General features: G+C 35.0%; 1 protein-coding gene across 8 annotated transcripts in view; it reads right to left on the minus strand.

Annotated features, from left to right (window-relative positions):
* Positions 1-699: 699 nt before the first annotated feature.
* The window catches only part of LOC115243322 (alpha-actinin, sarcomeric), a 20,392-nt gene continuing 6,892 nt past the window's right edge, over positions 700-14,199 (minus strand). For 5 of the 8 annotated variants that reach the window (XM_029820207.1, XM_029820205.1, XM_029820208.1 and 2 more), the window contains exons 3-14: positions 7,803-8,037; positions 7,105-7,440; positions 6,779-6,864; positions 5,611-5,956; positions 5,251-5,527; positions 4,998-5,169; positions 4,680-4,916; positions 4,514-4,598; positions 4,215-4,318; positions 3,891-4,130; positions 3,473-3,769; positions 3,225-3,383 (exon numbers count right to left, since the gene is read on the minus strand). In XM_029820207.1, coding sequence (XP_029676067.1) covers positions 3,225-3,383; positions 3,473-3,769; positions 3,891-4,130; positions 4,215-4,318; positions 4,514-4,598; positions 4,680-4,916; positions 4,998-5,169; positions 5,251-5,527; positions 5,611-5,956; positions 6,779-6,864; positions 7,105-7,440; positions 7,803-8,037 — 2,574 coding nt within the window. Of the gene's footprint in view, positions 3,384-3,472; positions 3,770-3,890; positions 4,131-4,214; positions 4,319-4,513; positions 4,599-4,679; positions 4,917-4,997; positions 5,170-5,250; positions 5,528-5,610; positions 5,957-6,218; positions 6,305-6,774; positions 6,865-7,104; positions 7,441-7,802; positions 8,038-14,199 lie in introns of all 8 variants that reach the window. The other 3 variants (XM_029820209.1, XM_029820204.1, XM_029820202.1) reach the window with 3 other exon arrangements.

Genomic DNA, 14,199 nt, shown 5'->3' on the forward strand with positions numbered 1-14,199 from the left:
TATATATACATATATATTGTCTCTCTTTATTGCTGCAAAATTTAAATTCTGTTGCCTTTTCGAGGAAACTGATTCACTTACAGTCGCCGATGCTACGAAAAAGGTTATTTTCGGGTGATTATTTTAATAAAATGTATCGTGTACTTTTTTTGTACGATCATGTAATAGCCATATATAATCGAGCGAAAACGCACAGAGCGGTGATATTATCATTAAAGTCTCTTTTATGTAAATATTAATAGAATTACGTATAAGAATAGCGTGTAAGATAACGTTCTTTTCGCGTAGCGTACCATGCGCTAATTTATCTGTAAATTTTTACGCGATTGTTAATAAATCTTTTTTGTCTCATGAGAGATACGTCGATGAATAAATAAATTTCACTCGATTCATTCATAGACTCGAGTCCGATATATCGAATCTGATGTGTATCGAAAATTTTTGTACTTGGAATAAAAAAGCATCGTTTAACCACACACACGCATTCGTTGTACATGTTTCTATATTGAAAGATGATTCATTAATATATAATATAGTCTTTCTCCTAAGTAGGTATTTCCTAAATAAACTATACAAATATAAAGCAGGCGAATTTCATCTTAATTTAACGAGACAAATTTTTCGATAAACGCATCAAGAGAAACATTTCGAACATAAAACGTTTCATCCAAGATAAAAAAAATAAACTGATGCGATATATTTTTTTCAAATATTTCTTTATTTTCCCCGATATTCTTGTCTCACAATGTTATTTGTTATTAATCTAGTTTAGGAAGATGAAATGGGCAAAACAAGTATACAATAATAGCTGATAAATGTGTAATGCAACGCAAGGCGGCCGTGTTTTTTTTTTGTTTTTTTTTTCTTTAGTAAGGCTTCCATTTTCAAATTGTCGCAATTTTACAAATACTGTAAAATAATAATAATAATAATAATAATAATGATAATAATATAATTACAATTACGTGTATATAAATGATAATGTGTATTCATCTATTTGACAACTGTTCAGTAACAAAGTGTTCGAAGACTTTGTTAATCTGCCGAATATTCGAACTTCATCTTTGAAAGTTCAAAATTCTTTTGCAGATAGATCAGATACGTATCAAGATATACGCTTCCCTTTTTGATATTACGTATATTTCTTCTTTTTCAGTGTATACATGTACATGTGAGAAAGTGCGTGTGCGTGTTCGTCGTTTATCATTATTTAGTGTATACTGTTCCAGCAGTCGGCGTTCTGCTTTGGCGTGTTTCTCGTACATTATTCATCTCTGTGTGCCCAATATGTAATATATCCCGAAAGAGAGAAAGAAAAAGGAACACATAGGAATGAGAAATTATGTAAACAGAAAAAAACATTAAAAAAAAGATAGAGACATCGAGAAGCGTATTAAAGCGCAACAAGCGAAACGGAAAAAGCTTGTAATATGCTTTTACCGATAAAAATAATTGCATTTCACACGCGAGCGTTTTTATCGAAAGAATGACTTCCGCGATTTCGAACAATAATAATATAATGATCAGATGACTGACGTCATTTTTGATATATAGATAAGGCTATTTAAAATGTGATACGAGAAATGGCAGCTGTGGTTTAGAGATTTACATGGTGGACTCTATATTACAATTAACGCCCCTTATCGCGCTCCTCGCGCAATTATTTATAAAAATAAATACTTTGAGAAAAAGTATTTCATTAACTACCGTAAAATCAATACACATATCGGAGCGATATAATAAATAATAATTAAAATCAAATAAATAAATAATTTGCTTCGTTCAGCATATTCGTTTCTCGCGTATCTTTAATATACGATTTACACAAAGTGTATAAAGCGAGACACAGCTTCATCTTTAAGGATTCGTAATGCCGCGCTCACTAAAAAAATATGAACATTATTCGATTTCGAGCGTACATTTTCTGGATACTTGGCGAGAAGGTCGATTTATATCGTTAAGACTCGCAAAGTTCGTTATTATTACTCTTCTGAGCTTTAATATCTCATCGTTCTTTTCGTATATTTGTGCGAACATTGATCTATGGCGTGAACCGAATGTCAACGCTTCATAACGTGTGCACCCGATATGCGACAGAAAATTTGGCAATTTTTGAAAGAGGGAGCACAATCATTTATCGACAAACACGATACGATTATAAAATGTAATAAAGATATATAATGGATTCTATCGTCAGTAAAATCCAATTCAAAAACATTAAATTCGTGTCACGCTACAATGGCAAAATTGCAAGTCTAAAAATATATATTTATATATATCTTCCGCTATATAATTATACAAAAAAATGTAGAATATATTGTAGAACTTTAGAATTAATATTCCAATACACATAAAGGAAATAGTACTAGTAATACTACTAGTAATAATAATAATTCGGAGAGCCTCTAGTATCAATGCACTCACTAACACATATACAAATATGTGAGCTTTTCCTTTTGCCATGTCTCAAGTTTAATAGCTTGATATTCAATTCCTTTTCGAGACTTTCGCAAAGAGAGGAATCGTACAAAATCTTACTTATCGATTGGCACTTGTTTTCCCGAAAGAAAAAAGGAAAAATCCAAGTTGTCTCATTTCAGTATAGGCTACATAAAAGAATAGAAGAATAAATATGTAGCAAAAAGTTTAGAAGAATCTTTAGAAGAGTATATCAATTTCGAACTTGGTGTTATAAATTTACGTGTTAAAGAGTTTCTATCCTTTTAACGAAAGGTATCCAAATATATCATATTCATTATTGTCGCATTAGTATACTTATGTAAATACATAATCTTTTTATTCTGTATGTATATCTCTCTGATATGTAATTTTAATTTTTATTCGTGCGCGAAAGATATTCTGCTGGAAAAGTTAATGTTTACTTTTCTCTATATGATACACTTAGATTCCTTTGCGTTAAAATGATATCGCTTATTCTTTCTTAGTCCCCGATATTTCAACAGCCTCTAATATGTATGCGCGCGTATACGTACACAGTGATTAATATTTAGCGTAATGACTGATTGCGTATGTATTGTACTGAGAGCTCCTGTAGTAAGCTCCATTTTCGTAAAACATATCGTCAAATACGTCATGAAAATACGTTTATGCGTTAGAGTATTAAAACAATAGGACAAATCTTTAGGCATGTTCGCCTGTCAGCTGATGTGTACACCCGATCCTTTTTTTTCATTTTTACCAATTTTGATATCATTATCATTTATCTACAGATCAGATTCGCCGTATAAGGCCGTCGAGAAGGAGCGGTAATCGAGTGCGCCGGGAACGGCACTCGGTCCTTTATACGGAGGCATTCGCTGGATACAATATTCCGCCTGATCGGGCGGTAGTTCCCTCCTCAGTTCGTCCGGCAAAATATAAGGCTAAAGGGCAAGAGAATTTACGTTGATTGATACGCTCTCTTTCATCGTTGTGAAAGTTGTTGCTGCAGAAAGTTTTAATATTCTGTTACCTTGTCGCCAGCAAGAATGCGGAAGCTGTCGATGACTTGTTCTGCCGTGTCGGTGTCGGTGGATTCGCGCGTCATGAAATCGAGGAAGGCGTCAAAGTGAACGTAGCCCGAATTGTTGGGATCGACGATGGCCAGAATACGTTGGAAGTCAATGTCGCCCTGCCTGTCCTTTCCAATGGAGTAACCCAGAGACACGAGGCAAGATTTAAACTCGTCCGGTGCCAATCTGCCCGTCCTGTTTTTGTCGAAGTGATTGAAACTGCTGCGGAATTCATTCAACTGTTCCTGGGTGATGCCCTAAAATAAAAAAAAAAACGCGCTAGTTGTTATTCTTGAAATTCCTGTGCAGTAACATATAAACATATGGCAAACAACATATACACTATTTGTGATTTAGAGAAATCTAATTTAGAAGTACCTTCGAATCTCTGGTGAGAATTTGATTCTCGACTTCATTAATGTTACGATTGATTGAGGTTAGAAGCTGTTCCCAACCGACACGTAGAGTCTCCATGGTATACTGAGTGTAACGGTTCTCGAAAATCATGCCTTCCTGAACTGCTTGGTGGATTTTCTCCAATTCCTCGAGATGTGCCTTATATTGATACACCGCCTGTTCGTATTCTTTTAGACGATGTAATTGATCCTCAAGAGTTCCCTAAAATATAGATACAAATATTCAAAAATCTGAATGTAATATAAACGATGTAAATCTTTACATAATGCAGATGACATCTATTACCTGAAGGCCGAGGCCAATCGCAGTCACGGCATCCAATTGACGTTCTATCCATGGTCCGACGACATTAGCTTTCTCAGCAAACTGTCGTCTAAGTAATTCATTATCTGTTTTCACATTTCAGGAAATATCTTTTGAAATGTATATTTGTGTGATCGTTGAAAATTGGGTGTCATTGAAGCTTGTAATAGAAATTTTAATATAAAATACGCCGGTTAATAAATACCAATTTTCAGAGAAGAGATTATTTATATATAATAAACTAATAAATACTAATGTCGTATATCGTAAAGCAAGGATACTTTGTTGTTTGCGAAGTTCAGCGGCCAGAGTACCATCGCGTTGAGGAACCAATTGTCTAACGTCGCTCCATTTCTTGGTAAGATCCTATAAAACAAATAATATACTGATTAATTTGAGATTCATTTCTATAATATATATGTATCAATAATTTATCCTTCAATATACCATTGCAGTGAGAGTAGTGTAAGGATTCTCCAGGCCGCCGGGAATCTGGTATTGCTTAACTATGGATTCAACTTCGCGCACCAAACCTACAATCGAGTTGTACTCCTTGTCCGCTTCGCCGAGGGTAGCCTTGAACGCGGCATGTGCGTCCATTAAGCCTTGGATTTCTTCCATTGTGTGGACGATAAACATGTCCACTAGGTCTTCTCTGGTTCCATCCAACCAATTATTAAACGGCTGAAAATCATGTCAGACGTCAGATATAACAGACATCACATATAATAAAGAGCGGGCAATATAATCTACAAATGTACTCACAGCAGCGCGTTTGGCAAACTCCAAATGCAAGACGTCTATCTTCTCTAGGATTTTCTCCGCTTCGTCGAGAGCTTGACGCCTACGTTGGGTGAGCGTACCCAAACGATCCCACTGATCGCAAATACGTTGGCACCTGGCGTTCACGGATGCGCTGTCGTGATATTCGAGGGTGCTGTAACAATACAGAACGCAAGACGTTACGATGATCAAAATAACGATGATCAAAAGTATCGATCAAAAAGTTCGAAATTACTTGAGTTCTTGAGCGATAGCTGCGATCTGCTCCACACGATCCTGATGCGCCGCGAGGTCTGACTCGAAAGCCTCGTGCTTCTTTTTCAGAGCCTTGAGCTCATTCAGCTTGCACTGCCGGAAATGTTGAGACGTAAGCATCTCCTCTTTACCGGCGGTCCAGTCCTCGTGAGCGTCTGCCTTGTGCTTGAATTTCTGCGCCAGATGTTCCAGTCGCTCCAGACGCATCATCTCAGATAGCAACCAATCCTCGAACGTTTTCTCGGCTAACTCCAAGCCTAAGGATCATTTCCAATATGTTCGTTATTCCATTCAAACACGTGTATGGAGAGGGATACTGGGAAGCAAGATAAAACCGTACCTTTCCATGCTTTATTTATGTCGGACACCATTTTTCCTTCCGTGGGCATGTACGCTGGTCTATTGCTCAACCTCAGCTTCGTCTGTAGAGTATTGAAATTAGTTTCCAGTTTAGCTTTCTGTTCGACGCGTGGCGGCTTGTGCTTGCGTCGATACGTCCTATACTCCTCCAATTTCTTCTGACAGCCGGCGAGGGAATTGTCAGTCTGTCGATTCGCGAGCCATGGCATCGTTCGTCGTATCCATTCGAGCAGATCGGAAGCCAAGCGCTCATATTCTTCCATAAGACGCTCGTTCTCTTGATTCACCTTCAATACCTTGCAGATTCTGTTAGCCGCCGTCTCTGCCTACAATAAGAAAATTCTTATATATCCTTCTCTTAAAATTTTTTGTTTATATGTACGCATTTGAAGTATAGAGAGTTTATTTTCATCAAGAGCAAGATACATGCATTCGTGAATATCTAGTTGCATTTTAGAAATGTGTAGACAAGTAAGAAATTGTTGAGATAAATTAAAAGTTTGACTTTCGCAATGACGCGGATTAATGGTATTTTTATGCACACTTAACGCGTCTGTTACGGGTTAATTCAAAATGCAAGAAACACACCTTTTGAGCACCGCTAAAACAGTGGTAGTATGATGAAACATAGGTCATCACGGCCCTCTCATCAGGCATTGCTGTATTTCGCATATCTAGAAAAACACATTCGAAGAAACTCAAACCATGCGTTGTTAGCGGTTTTGCCGTTAAAAATTGATTAATTTTAACAATAGACGAGTCCAGTGAGAAACGGAACATAATTAGTACATAATTTATTGTAATAACTCTCAATATATCTATATTTCATGTGATCAAAATATATGTGTGCATCGACCTTTGTACATATCATACTGAAAAAAATAACACAAAGAATTTTACTTTATAATCATAATCTCATAATTGAAAAATGTTACGTGACAGAGTGCGTAATTGGTTTCAGGCCTGAGAGGTGAAATAATTAAATTAAAACAATAGTAAGGTAATCGATTAGCAAGTTCAAACGCCGTTAATGATATAAGCGAAACAATTCATTTAATTACAGGTTGTATTAATGAAGGGTCGTTTTTAACAACAACGGTAGGGGGGAGGCAGGGAGTAAAGAGCAACACGCATTTCTTTACGCTGACCTGCTGGGCACCTTGGAACGCGTGGTAGTAGCAGGACACGTACGTCATAATAGCTCGCTCATCCGGCTTGGGAGTGTTGATCAAATCTATATGATATCAAGGGAACATATAAACATTAAGCGTTTGACACACGTCAGAGTTTGATACTCAAAGAAATCCGCGATCGTAGCTCCGTTCTGTGTCCCTAAATTCGACCTGTCTAATTTCTTCGATCCTGTCAATACGAGTGACGCATGTATCTTTCATATATTTCAAAGACATAAAAATGTATATCGCAAATACCTAAATACATAATGTTTTAATTTAATCATTTGATTTATACTTACCATCGGGATCTAACATGCGAGGAATGTCGAGGTACTTTTCAGCGACATCAAAGGCAGTGTTTAGGTTTTCCAGCGGATTATCCTTGCTGAGTTTGTTGTAATCGATCAAGTCGGGCCGATGGCGATGGATGAGGGCACAGAACGCGAGGCCGTCCTTGAAGGACAGGTGGAAGTTTTGAACGTTGACGTTCTTGTATGGAGCCGTCTTGCGCTGGCACCAGAGCAACAGACCCTCTTTCGCGGTCATTTCTTCCACGGAGATATCTTGGATCGCGAATCTCAGAATAATGGTCCATATCATTCCCAAGGTCATTTTCAAATTGCCGTCAACAATTTCTGTCCAAAAAGAAAATCATCGATACTTTTGAGAAACATATATCATATATGTGAAACAGATTAATTCTACATTGTGTTTTATTTCTTACATTCTACATACATCATTCTATTAAAAAATGTGAAAGCGAGAATTTTACTAGAATAAGGGATTTTAATCCCTTCATTTGATAATCAAAGTATATTAATGGCAAAGAGAACGAAAAGAAAAGTTATTAATATATATAATATATATCTTATACGATTTATAATACTCGTTTTTATATTAAATATACGCATTAAAATAACTATAATCACGTAAAAGGAGTACAATCTAATATTTTTAAATAATACGTAAGACGAGCCTCAAAAAGAAAGTAATGTACCTTCCGCGCCAATTGAAACCAGCTTGACGCCCTTACTGGCGATATAATCGAGGGCCTTGTTCACGTTGGCGATCTTGTGGAACCTCATTTTGCCTCTGTCGGGTCTCGGAAGGGTCTCGCCTGAGATCACCTCAAGCAGCAACATCAGTTTCAACCCATTCCTGAAATCGTCTTCGATCGATTCGATGGCAGTGCCTGCTTTGCGTAGATGCGAATTGCACCAAGCTGTGAATGTCTGATACAAAAAGAATTTATTAATTTGTGTTTGATTTCATGTCTATAATGGTTTCGTGCTAAATACGAAATAGCGACTAATGACACATAGAATGACATATAGAAATGATAATAATTACGAAACGATAAGAAAATTACAGTTGCTCAAAATAGTTTACTTAATTTCTGCCCTAACAATGTTTTCGCACTAATCATAAGCAAATAATCATTTAAAATGGAGGATTGAGTTTCTCTGCTATACTGCTTAGCGTATATTTTAGTAGCCGACCCCGATCCCTCCCGCTATATATATCTTCTGTCCTGATTCTTAAACCATGTTTTCTATCGTTCTCTGCAATGATTTTCGGTCTTTTGATATCTTTTGATATCTTCGCGCGTTTGTAAAAAATGTGATATCCTCTTACTAAATTTCTTTTCTTCTCGTACGTGCAATATATGACTTTCTTGTTGTTTTTTTTTTTTTTTTTTTTTTAAAAATGCAAAAAAGTATAAATTTAGACGAAAATCATACGCTTTTGTTGGCAAAAAATTAATATGATAATTCAGTCACTGTTTTTCGGTTTAATATTAGCTTAAATTAAAAATTCTTTTTCATATATTCTCTTTATTCTTATTCAGATATATCCTACATTAATCTGTGCACGTTATCGGATTCTATCTTAGTCTCCGTAATATTGTCCATTATTGCGTATTATAATCGTCGATAGGAATTAAACATTTATCAAACGGAAAACGGATTACTTTGAGAATACAGATTAGTTACTTACTTCTATTTAAAGCAAGTCAAATGATATAATTATAGATAAGATCTGTTCTCTCTCTTTAAAAGGGGTACATTATTTATGCAATCTTATGCGTGACGTTTGATTAATTCCAGTTAAGAGAAGACTTTGATTGTGGTCGGGAGACCAAGATAGGCATCGACCAGTGCCCCCACGATGTAGCCACCCAATATTCAAGTATTCGACAAACACACGCCAGAAGATATCTCGCGTAAACTTTCGAGCCAGAAATAATTATTTACACATTAAATTAAAATATTTTCATAGATTGTTACATAACAAATCAATTTTTATATTACAATTTTTAGACATTAGCTTTCAAAGTATCTCCATTCTCGATAACGATAATTTTCGCGAAATATTATCATCGTAAACTGCGTTTATATTGTAATCAAATCGTTCTGTAAATTCGGCAATTCTAAAAATTTCGAAAAAGATAAATCGATGAGACAGTTCGCAAGATATTTATCTGAATATTGTTGAATAAAGCGCAGCGTTTGATCGAGATCAATAAAAAATTCGGGGCCGACGATGAAGCTTTCGGGTTGGAAAAATATTGCGTGAAATTCAATACGGGCGGCGTGAAGCACGACGGGCCAATTTTGGACATGAGCCACCCTAACATCTCTCTGTGTGTTGCACGAGCTCTAAGATCTATTTGTAAAACATTGACTCCTCCCGCGCCGAGTATTAAAGATCATTTCGAAGAGACACATTTTGGAAGTCCACACTTGTTATTTAAGAATTAAACCGCATTCTCTCTCCGCGCGTTATGTCATTGATCCTTAACCGAACTACATGCATACATCGTTCTTTTTCTCGATGAGAAAAAGACGCGAGTAAATATCTATATTTACGCAGAAATCTGTTTGAATCAAATATTGATGCCGATTAATAGAGCAATTGTAAACATTTTAATTTGTTAGAGTAAACAAAAAAAAAATTTCATCTTTTTCAGCGCGATATTATACGGGCAGAATAATGAAAAATTGCAATTTTATCGCGTGTATATTTAAAAAAAAAAAAAAATATATTATCGTACGATATTTGCGAAATCCGTAATTTGATACGTCGTATGACAATCTTACTACACGTGTGTGTACGTGTGCAACGAATGATGTGCTGCATCGATAGAAATATAGCTACGCACGCTTATAGTTAAAAGGCGTCCTCCTCGTCGCGGATGAAAGAATGCGATAGCCCGGTGTATTTGCTGATGACACATTATTTTTATTTCCGTCCGTTTGTGCGATTATGTATGAACGTGTAATGCGACCGAAGATTCGCATTCGTTTTCCGGTCTACGCCGACGAGCATGCTCAGCCGTTTTTTTTTTTTTTCCGGAGACAATTTATGACGAATGATATAAATAACATCTAACACCTAACATCTTTCCCAATTTACACTGCGTAATTTATGCGTTCAATCGATCGTACTGTCTAGGAAAAAAAAAAAAATGCTCGATCTCTCCGCAAATAGACAGTTATTCTTATTTGAGAGTCGGCATTCTTATATCTTCATGAACATTTAATTCAGCAAAATAACTGAAGGAAAACAAGTCAATCTATATTCGTTAGTCTGTTTTTGATTTGATTATTAAATTGTTTGGTCATCGTCACGTTGTTAATCGCTTAGGCTTAGATAGCTAATTAGATAGTCTAGCTAGAAAAATGATCACCCATTTTAATCAATTTAGATAGAGAATTGTTTTAAAAATATTCTATATATATTAATAAACATACAAACTTTTGTATATATAATTCTTTTTGAATTATTTTATCTCTTCTCTCTCTCTCTCTCTCTCTCCCTCTCTTTGCTTCTATTATTTTATTATCGTCTCATGATTTTGTCTAATTATCGTATTGTAAAGATATATATATCTCAAGCTTCACAATAATTTTTTTCTTTATGTTCGTGAGTCATCGTCATCCCTTTATAAATTGTATGACAACACACATGCCAGTACTACATCAAGGATAATATAAACACCGTCATTATTTCCGATGCATACTGCCCAATTTCAGTACGCAATAATTCAAGGATTATCGATCCTAAGATTAAATAACAGATGTAAGTATAATTAGATTTTATATAATTAAATGCATATTTATACAATTACATTAATTAAGAATTTGATATGTTTTTATCATATATTTTGTATATTAATCGAGAGAGAGAGAGAGAGAGAGAATATAAGTCGCATAAATATAATAATCATATAATTAAATGTATTCCTATGACCTTAAATATATTTTTAGCGGATTTCGTGGATAAGAAAAAAAATACTTTACATATTTTATATCAACGTGCACGGTTATAACTTTTTCATTTTCTAATACTTACTTAGCATGATTTCGTCAGTCTTATTCACGCGGTTAAGCGGTGTGTGTGTATCGACTATAAATAAATACAGTTATACAAACAAAACAGCCTAAACCCTGTGCGCATAATTCATGTAATCCAAGTCTCGAAATTCCGCACACAGTTATGCGCGCTAATCTATTTCTATTCCGAAAGTTTGGCAGTAGTTTCCGTTCGCCTGTACAGTTCCTATCATCCTTATCGAATTGTTTCGTGTCTTATCGAAATGTATGCATGCGATACAGTGTAACCTTCAATAAGACGCGACGTTGCTCGAGGCGAAAACGTTGCCGTTTATGAGCCTCAAGATTTGCGGAATCTTTGCCCTAGATCTCTATCATTGCTTGTTTTTTACCTTCTGCAATCTGAGAATGTATACCTCTATCACGTTGCATTTAAACTTGGCAACGAAAGAATTTAATTACAAATCACTCTACAAATTAAGTCTTTCTCACGAAAACATATTTCTTCAAAAATAAAATAACTTTTAGAATTGTTAATTTATATTTAAAAGAGTATAATTTTTTATATATGAAATAATTATATATTTACATAACTGAATATTATATCTCTCTCTCTCTCTCTCTCTCTCTCTCTAGATTTACTTTATGTAAATTTTTTTCTTTAACATGTCCAATATATTTTCCCAATTAATAATTTATTTTTTCAATAATGAATTTTCGTCAAAGGATTAAACTAAATCTGGAATATTACTTTCGAGGAATCGTGTCGTTATTTAAAGTATTATTGAGTAGTAGGTATATATCTCGACGAGAAGCAAAAATGAAAAATGCAACAAGTAACTTGAATCGCGGGATAGTTACGTGGGCCGGAAATGAGATCTGTAATTACTACTACGACCTTTCGAATGGGGCCAATACCTAGTCGAAAATAGTTAATCGTGGGTGTACAGCTGGATACTGTATGATGAATCCGCGTTTGGCGCACGCAGCTGATGCGTGTATTAGTCGAGCAACTATACTTGCCCAAGAAAAATAATCGTGTTTTCCGCGCTATTAACCCGCGCTTTGTATTTATTCTCGTATTATATGTATTTTCTTCTACAACAATTCTAGATTTCTATCATCATCGCTTCTTTCGATATTCTGTAATCAAATCAGTCTTGATATGTGTGTTCTATATCTACGTATATTTTTTTCAAAGATAATAAATGTGATCATTTCCATTTAAATGTAAACCAATATATAATATACGTATATGATATATAAAACGAAATATTGATAGATATTAATAAAATTCATTCATATCGAATTTTTTTCAAAATGTAAAACATGTGCCGTTCTATATATATGTCGATATATCTATTATTTAATTGTTCAATTAAATATGTGGAACTGGTATTATTTTCGCATTCAATTGTGAAATTATCGAAATTCGAGCTCTAATCGAAACTATCTCAATCTTCCATTCATGATCATCACATGGCTTATCCAATCATGAACGATGGACGATTGTGCATGCTATTTCGAGAAATACGTCAAGAAATTAGAATTTCTTCCGGAAATTCTAAACGTACATACAATAAATCGAAAGCGAAACATACAATGGTATATAAAATTACAAAATATAAGAAAGGGGGAATATAAAAATAATACAAAATATAAAAAAGGAAGCATATAAAAATATAAAAAATCAAGCTGTCATAAATAATCGGAGCATTAAAAATATATATTCGTTTAATTTATATTTTATATATTTTACTTCTAATTGCAATTGCAATATTGAAATGCTGTTCAATTTATCCTTCAACTCCATTTCTGTATGTGTGTGTGTGTGTGTATGGTTGTGAGATTTATATTTCCCTCTTCTATAATAATATTATCTCATCATTTATATTGGTATTATCACATTATATCTCTGTTGGCACATCTTATCTTCTATTTATTACTTCACGATTTCGTCCCCCCCCAAATTCATATCATCGCGTGACAATACTCTTAGTCAAAATATGGCATGCGTGGGACATTCGGTTCCAATTTGAGATTTGGCGCGGAGCCGGGAACCCTCCAAAGGTTAACGATCCTGTTGCGGAAAGAAATCGATCGAACGAGGAACGGAACCGTCATCCTCGCCGCTCGCTGACTCGACTTTCACTTATCCACGATTATAACACGAATTATGCGTTGCACGGGATTCCGTCATCCTCTCTCTCTCTCTCTCTTTCTCTATCTTTCGAAGGCGCTAGACGACGTCCCGCGATCTGCCAAATTGGCACGACACACGTCCGTCAAATTCAAGTATGCGAAAAGGAAGAGCAACGTAGCTTCGTACCGTAAAATCATAAATCAGCGATATCAAGAACTATTTCTTCTCGGAAGAATGAAAAGAAGTCAAATCCTTACGAGACAAAGTAATCTTTTTGACAAGTGAACTAATATTTACTATTCCACTTCTCGAGTTTGTCGGTACTGCAATTATAGTAATCAGTGTCCGTAATTCGAAATATTCTGTGAAAATTCGAAAAATACAGATATAACTGCATCTTTATAAAAATATATGAAAAAAAGATGTAACTAAAATTATATGCTAGCTGTAATAATAGTAATATATAATATAGCAATAATTATAATATTGTACAGTATGTAATTAATAATATATAATTATATAACTCATTTTACATCTCTAAAAAAGTCAAAATTCTCTGAAAAACCATTACTAACTACATAACCATCATTGTTCCTACTATTTGGAAAATCGTGCGGCGGCTTAATATACGAAAAAAAAAAAACGCATTATCGAACTATGTGAAAAAAATGTAAGAAAACGCGAGGATCAAAAGATAAATCAAATTCCAGTGATCCCATGGGTAAAAATTTGTGTGGGATACGAAATCGATATCAGAAATCTCCGAAGTCTGATCGGAGGATGTGTGAATCCCGACTAAATGAGAGATCGACGGCGTACGGTCGCACGCGTTATCTATTTATACGGTCTATTTATACGTAAACGTCAGACGTCGCGCGAACGGCCGAATGAGATGCGAGAGAGTATCGCTCTTC

Source organism: Formica exsecta, unplaced genomic scaffold, assembly GCF_003651465.1.
Source record: "Formica exsecta isolate Colony F162 unplaced genomic scaffold, ASM365146v1 scaffold72, whole genome shotgun sequence".
Classification (NCBI taxonomy): domain Eukaryota; kingdom Metazoa; phylum Arthropoda; class Insecta; order Hymenoptera; family Formicidae; genus Formica; species Formica exsecta.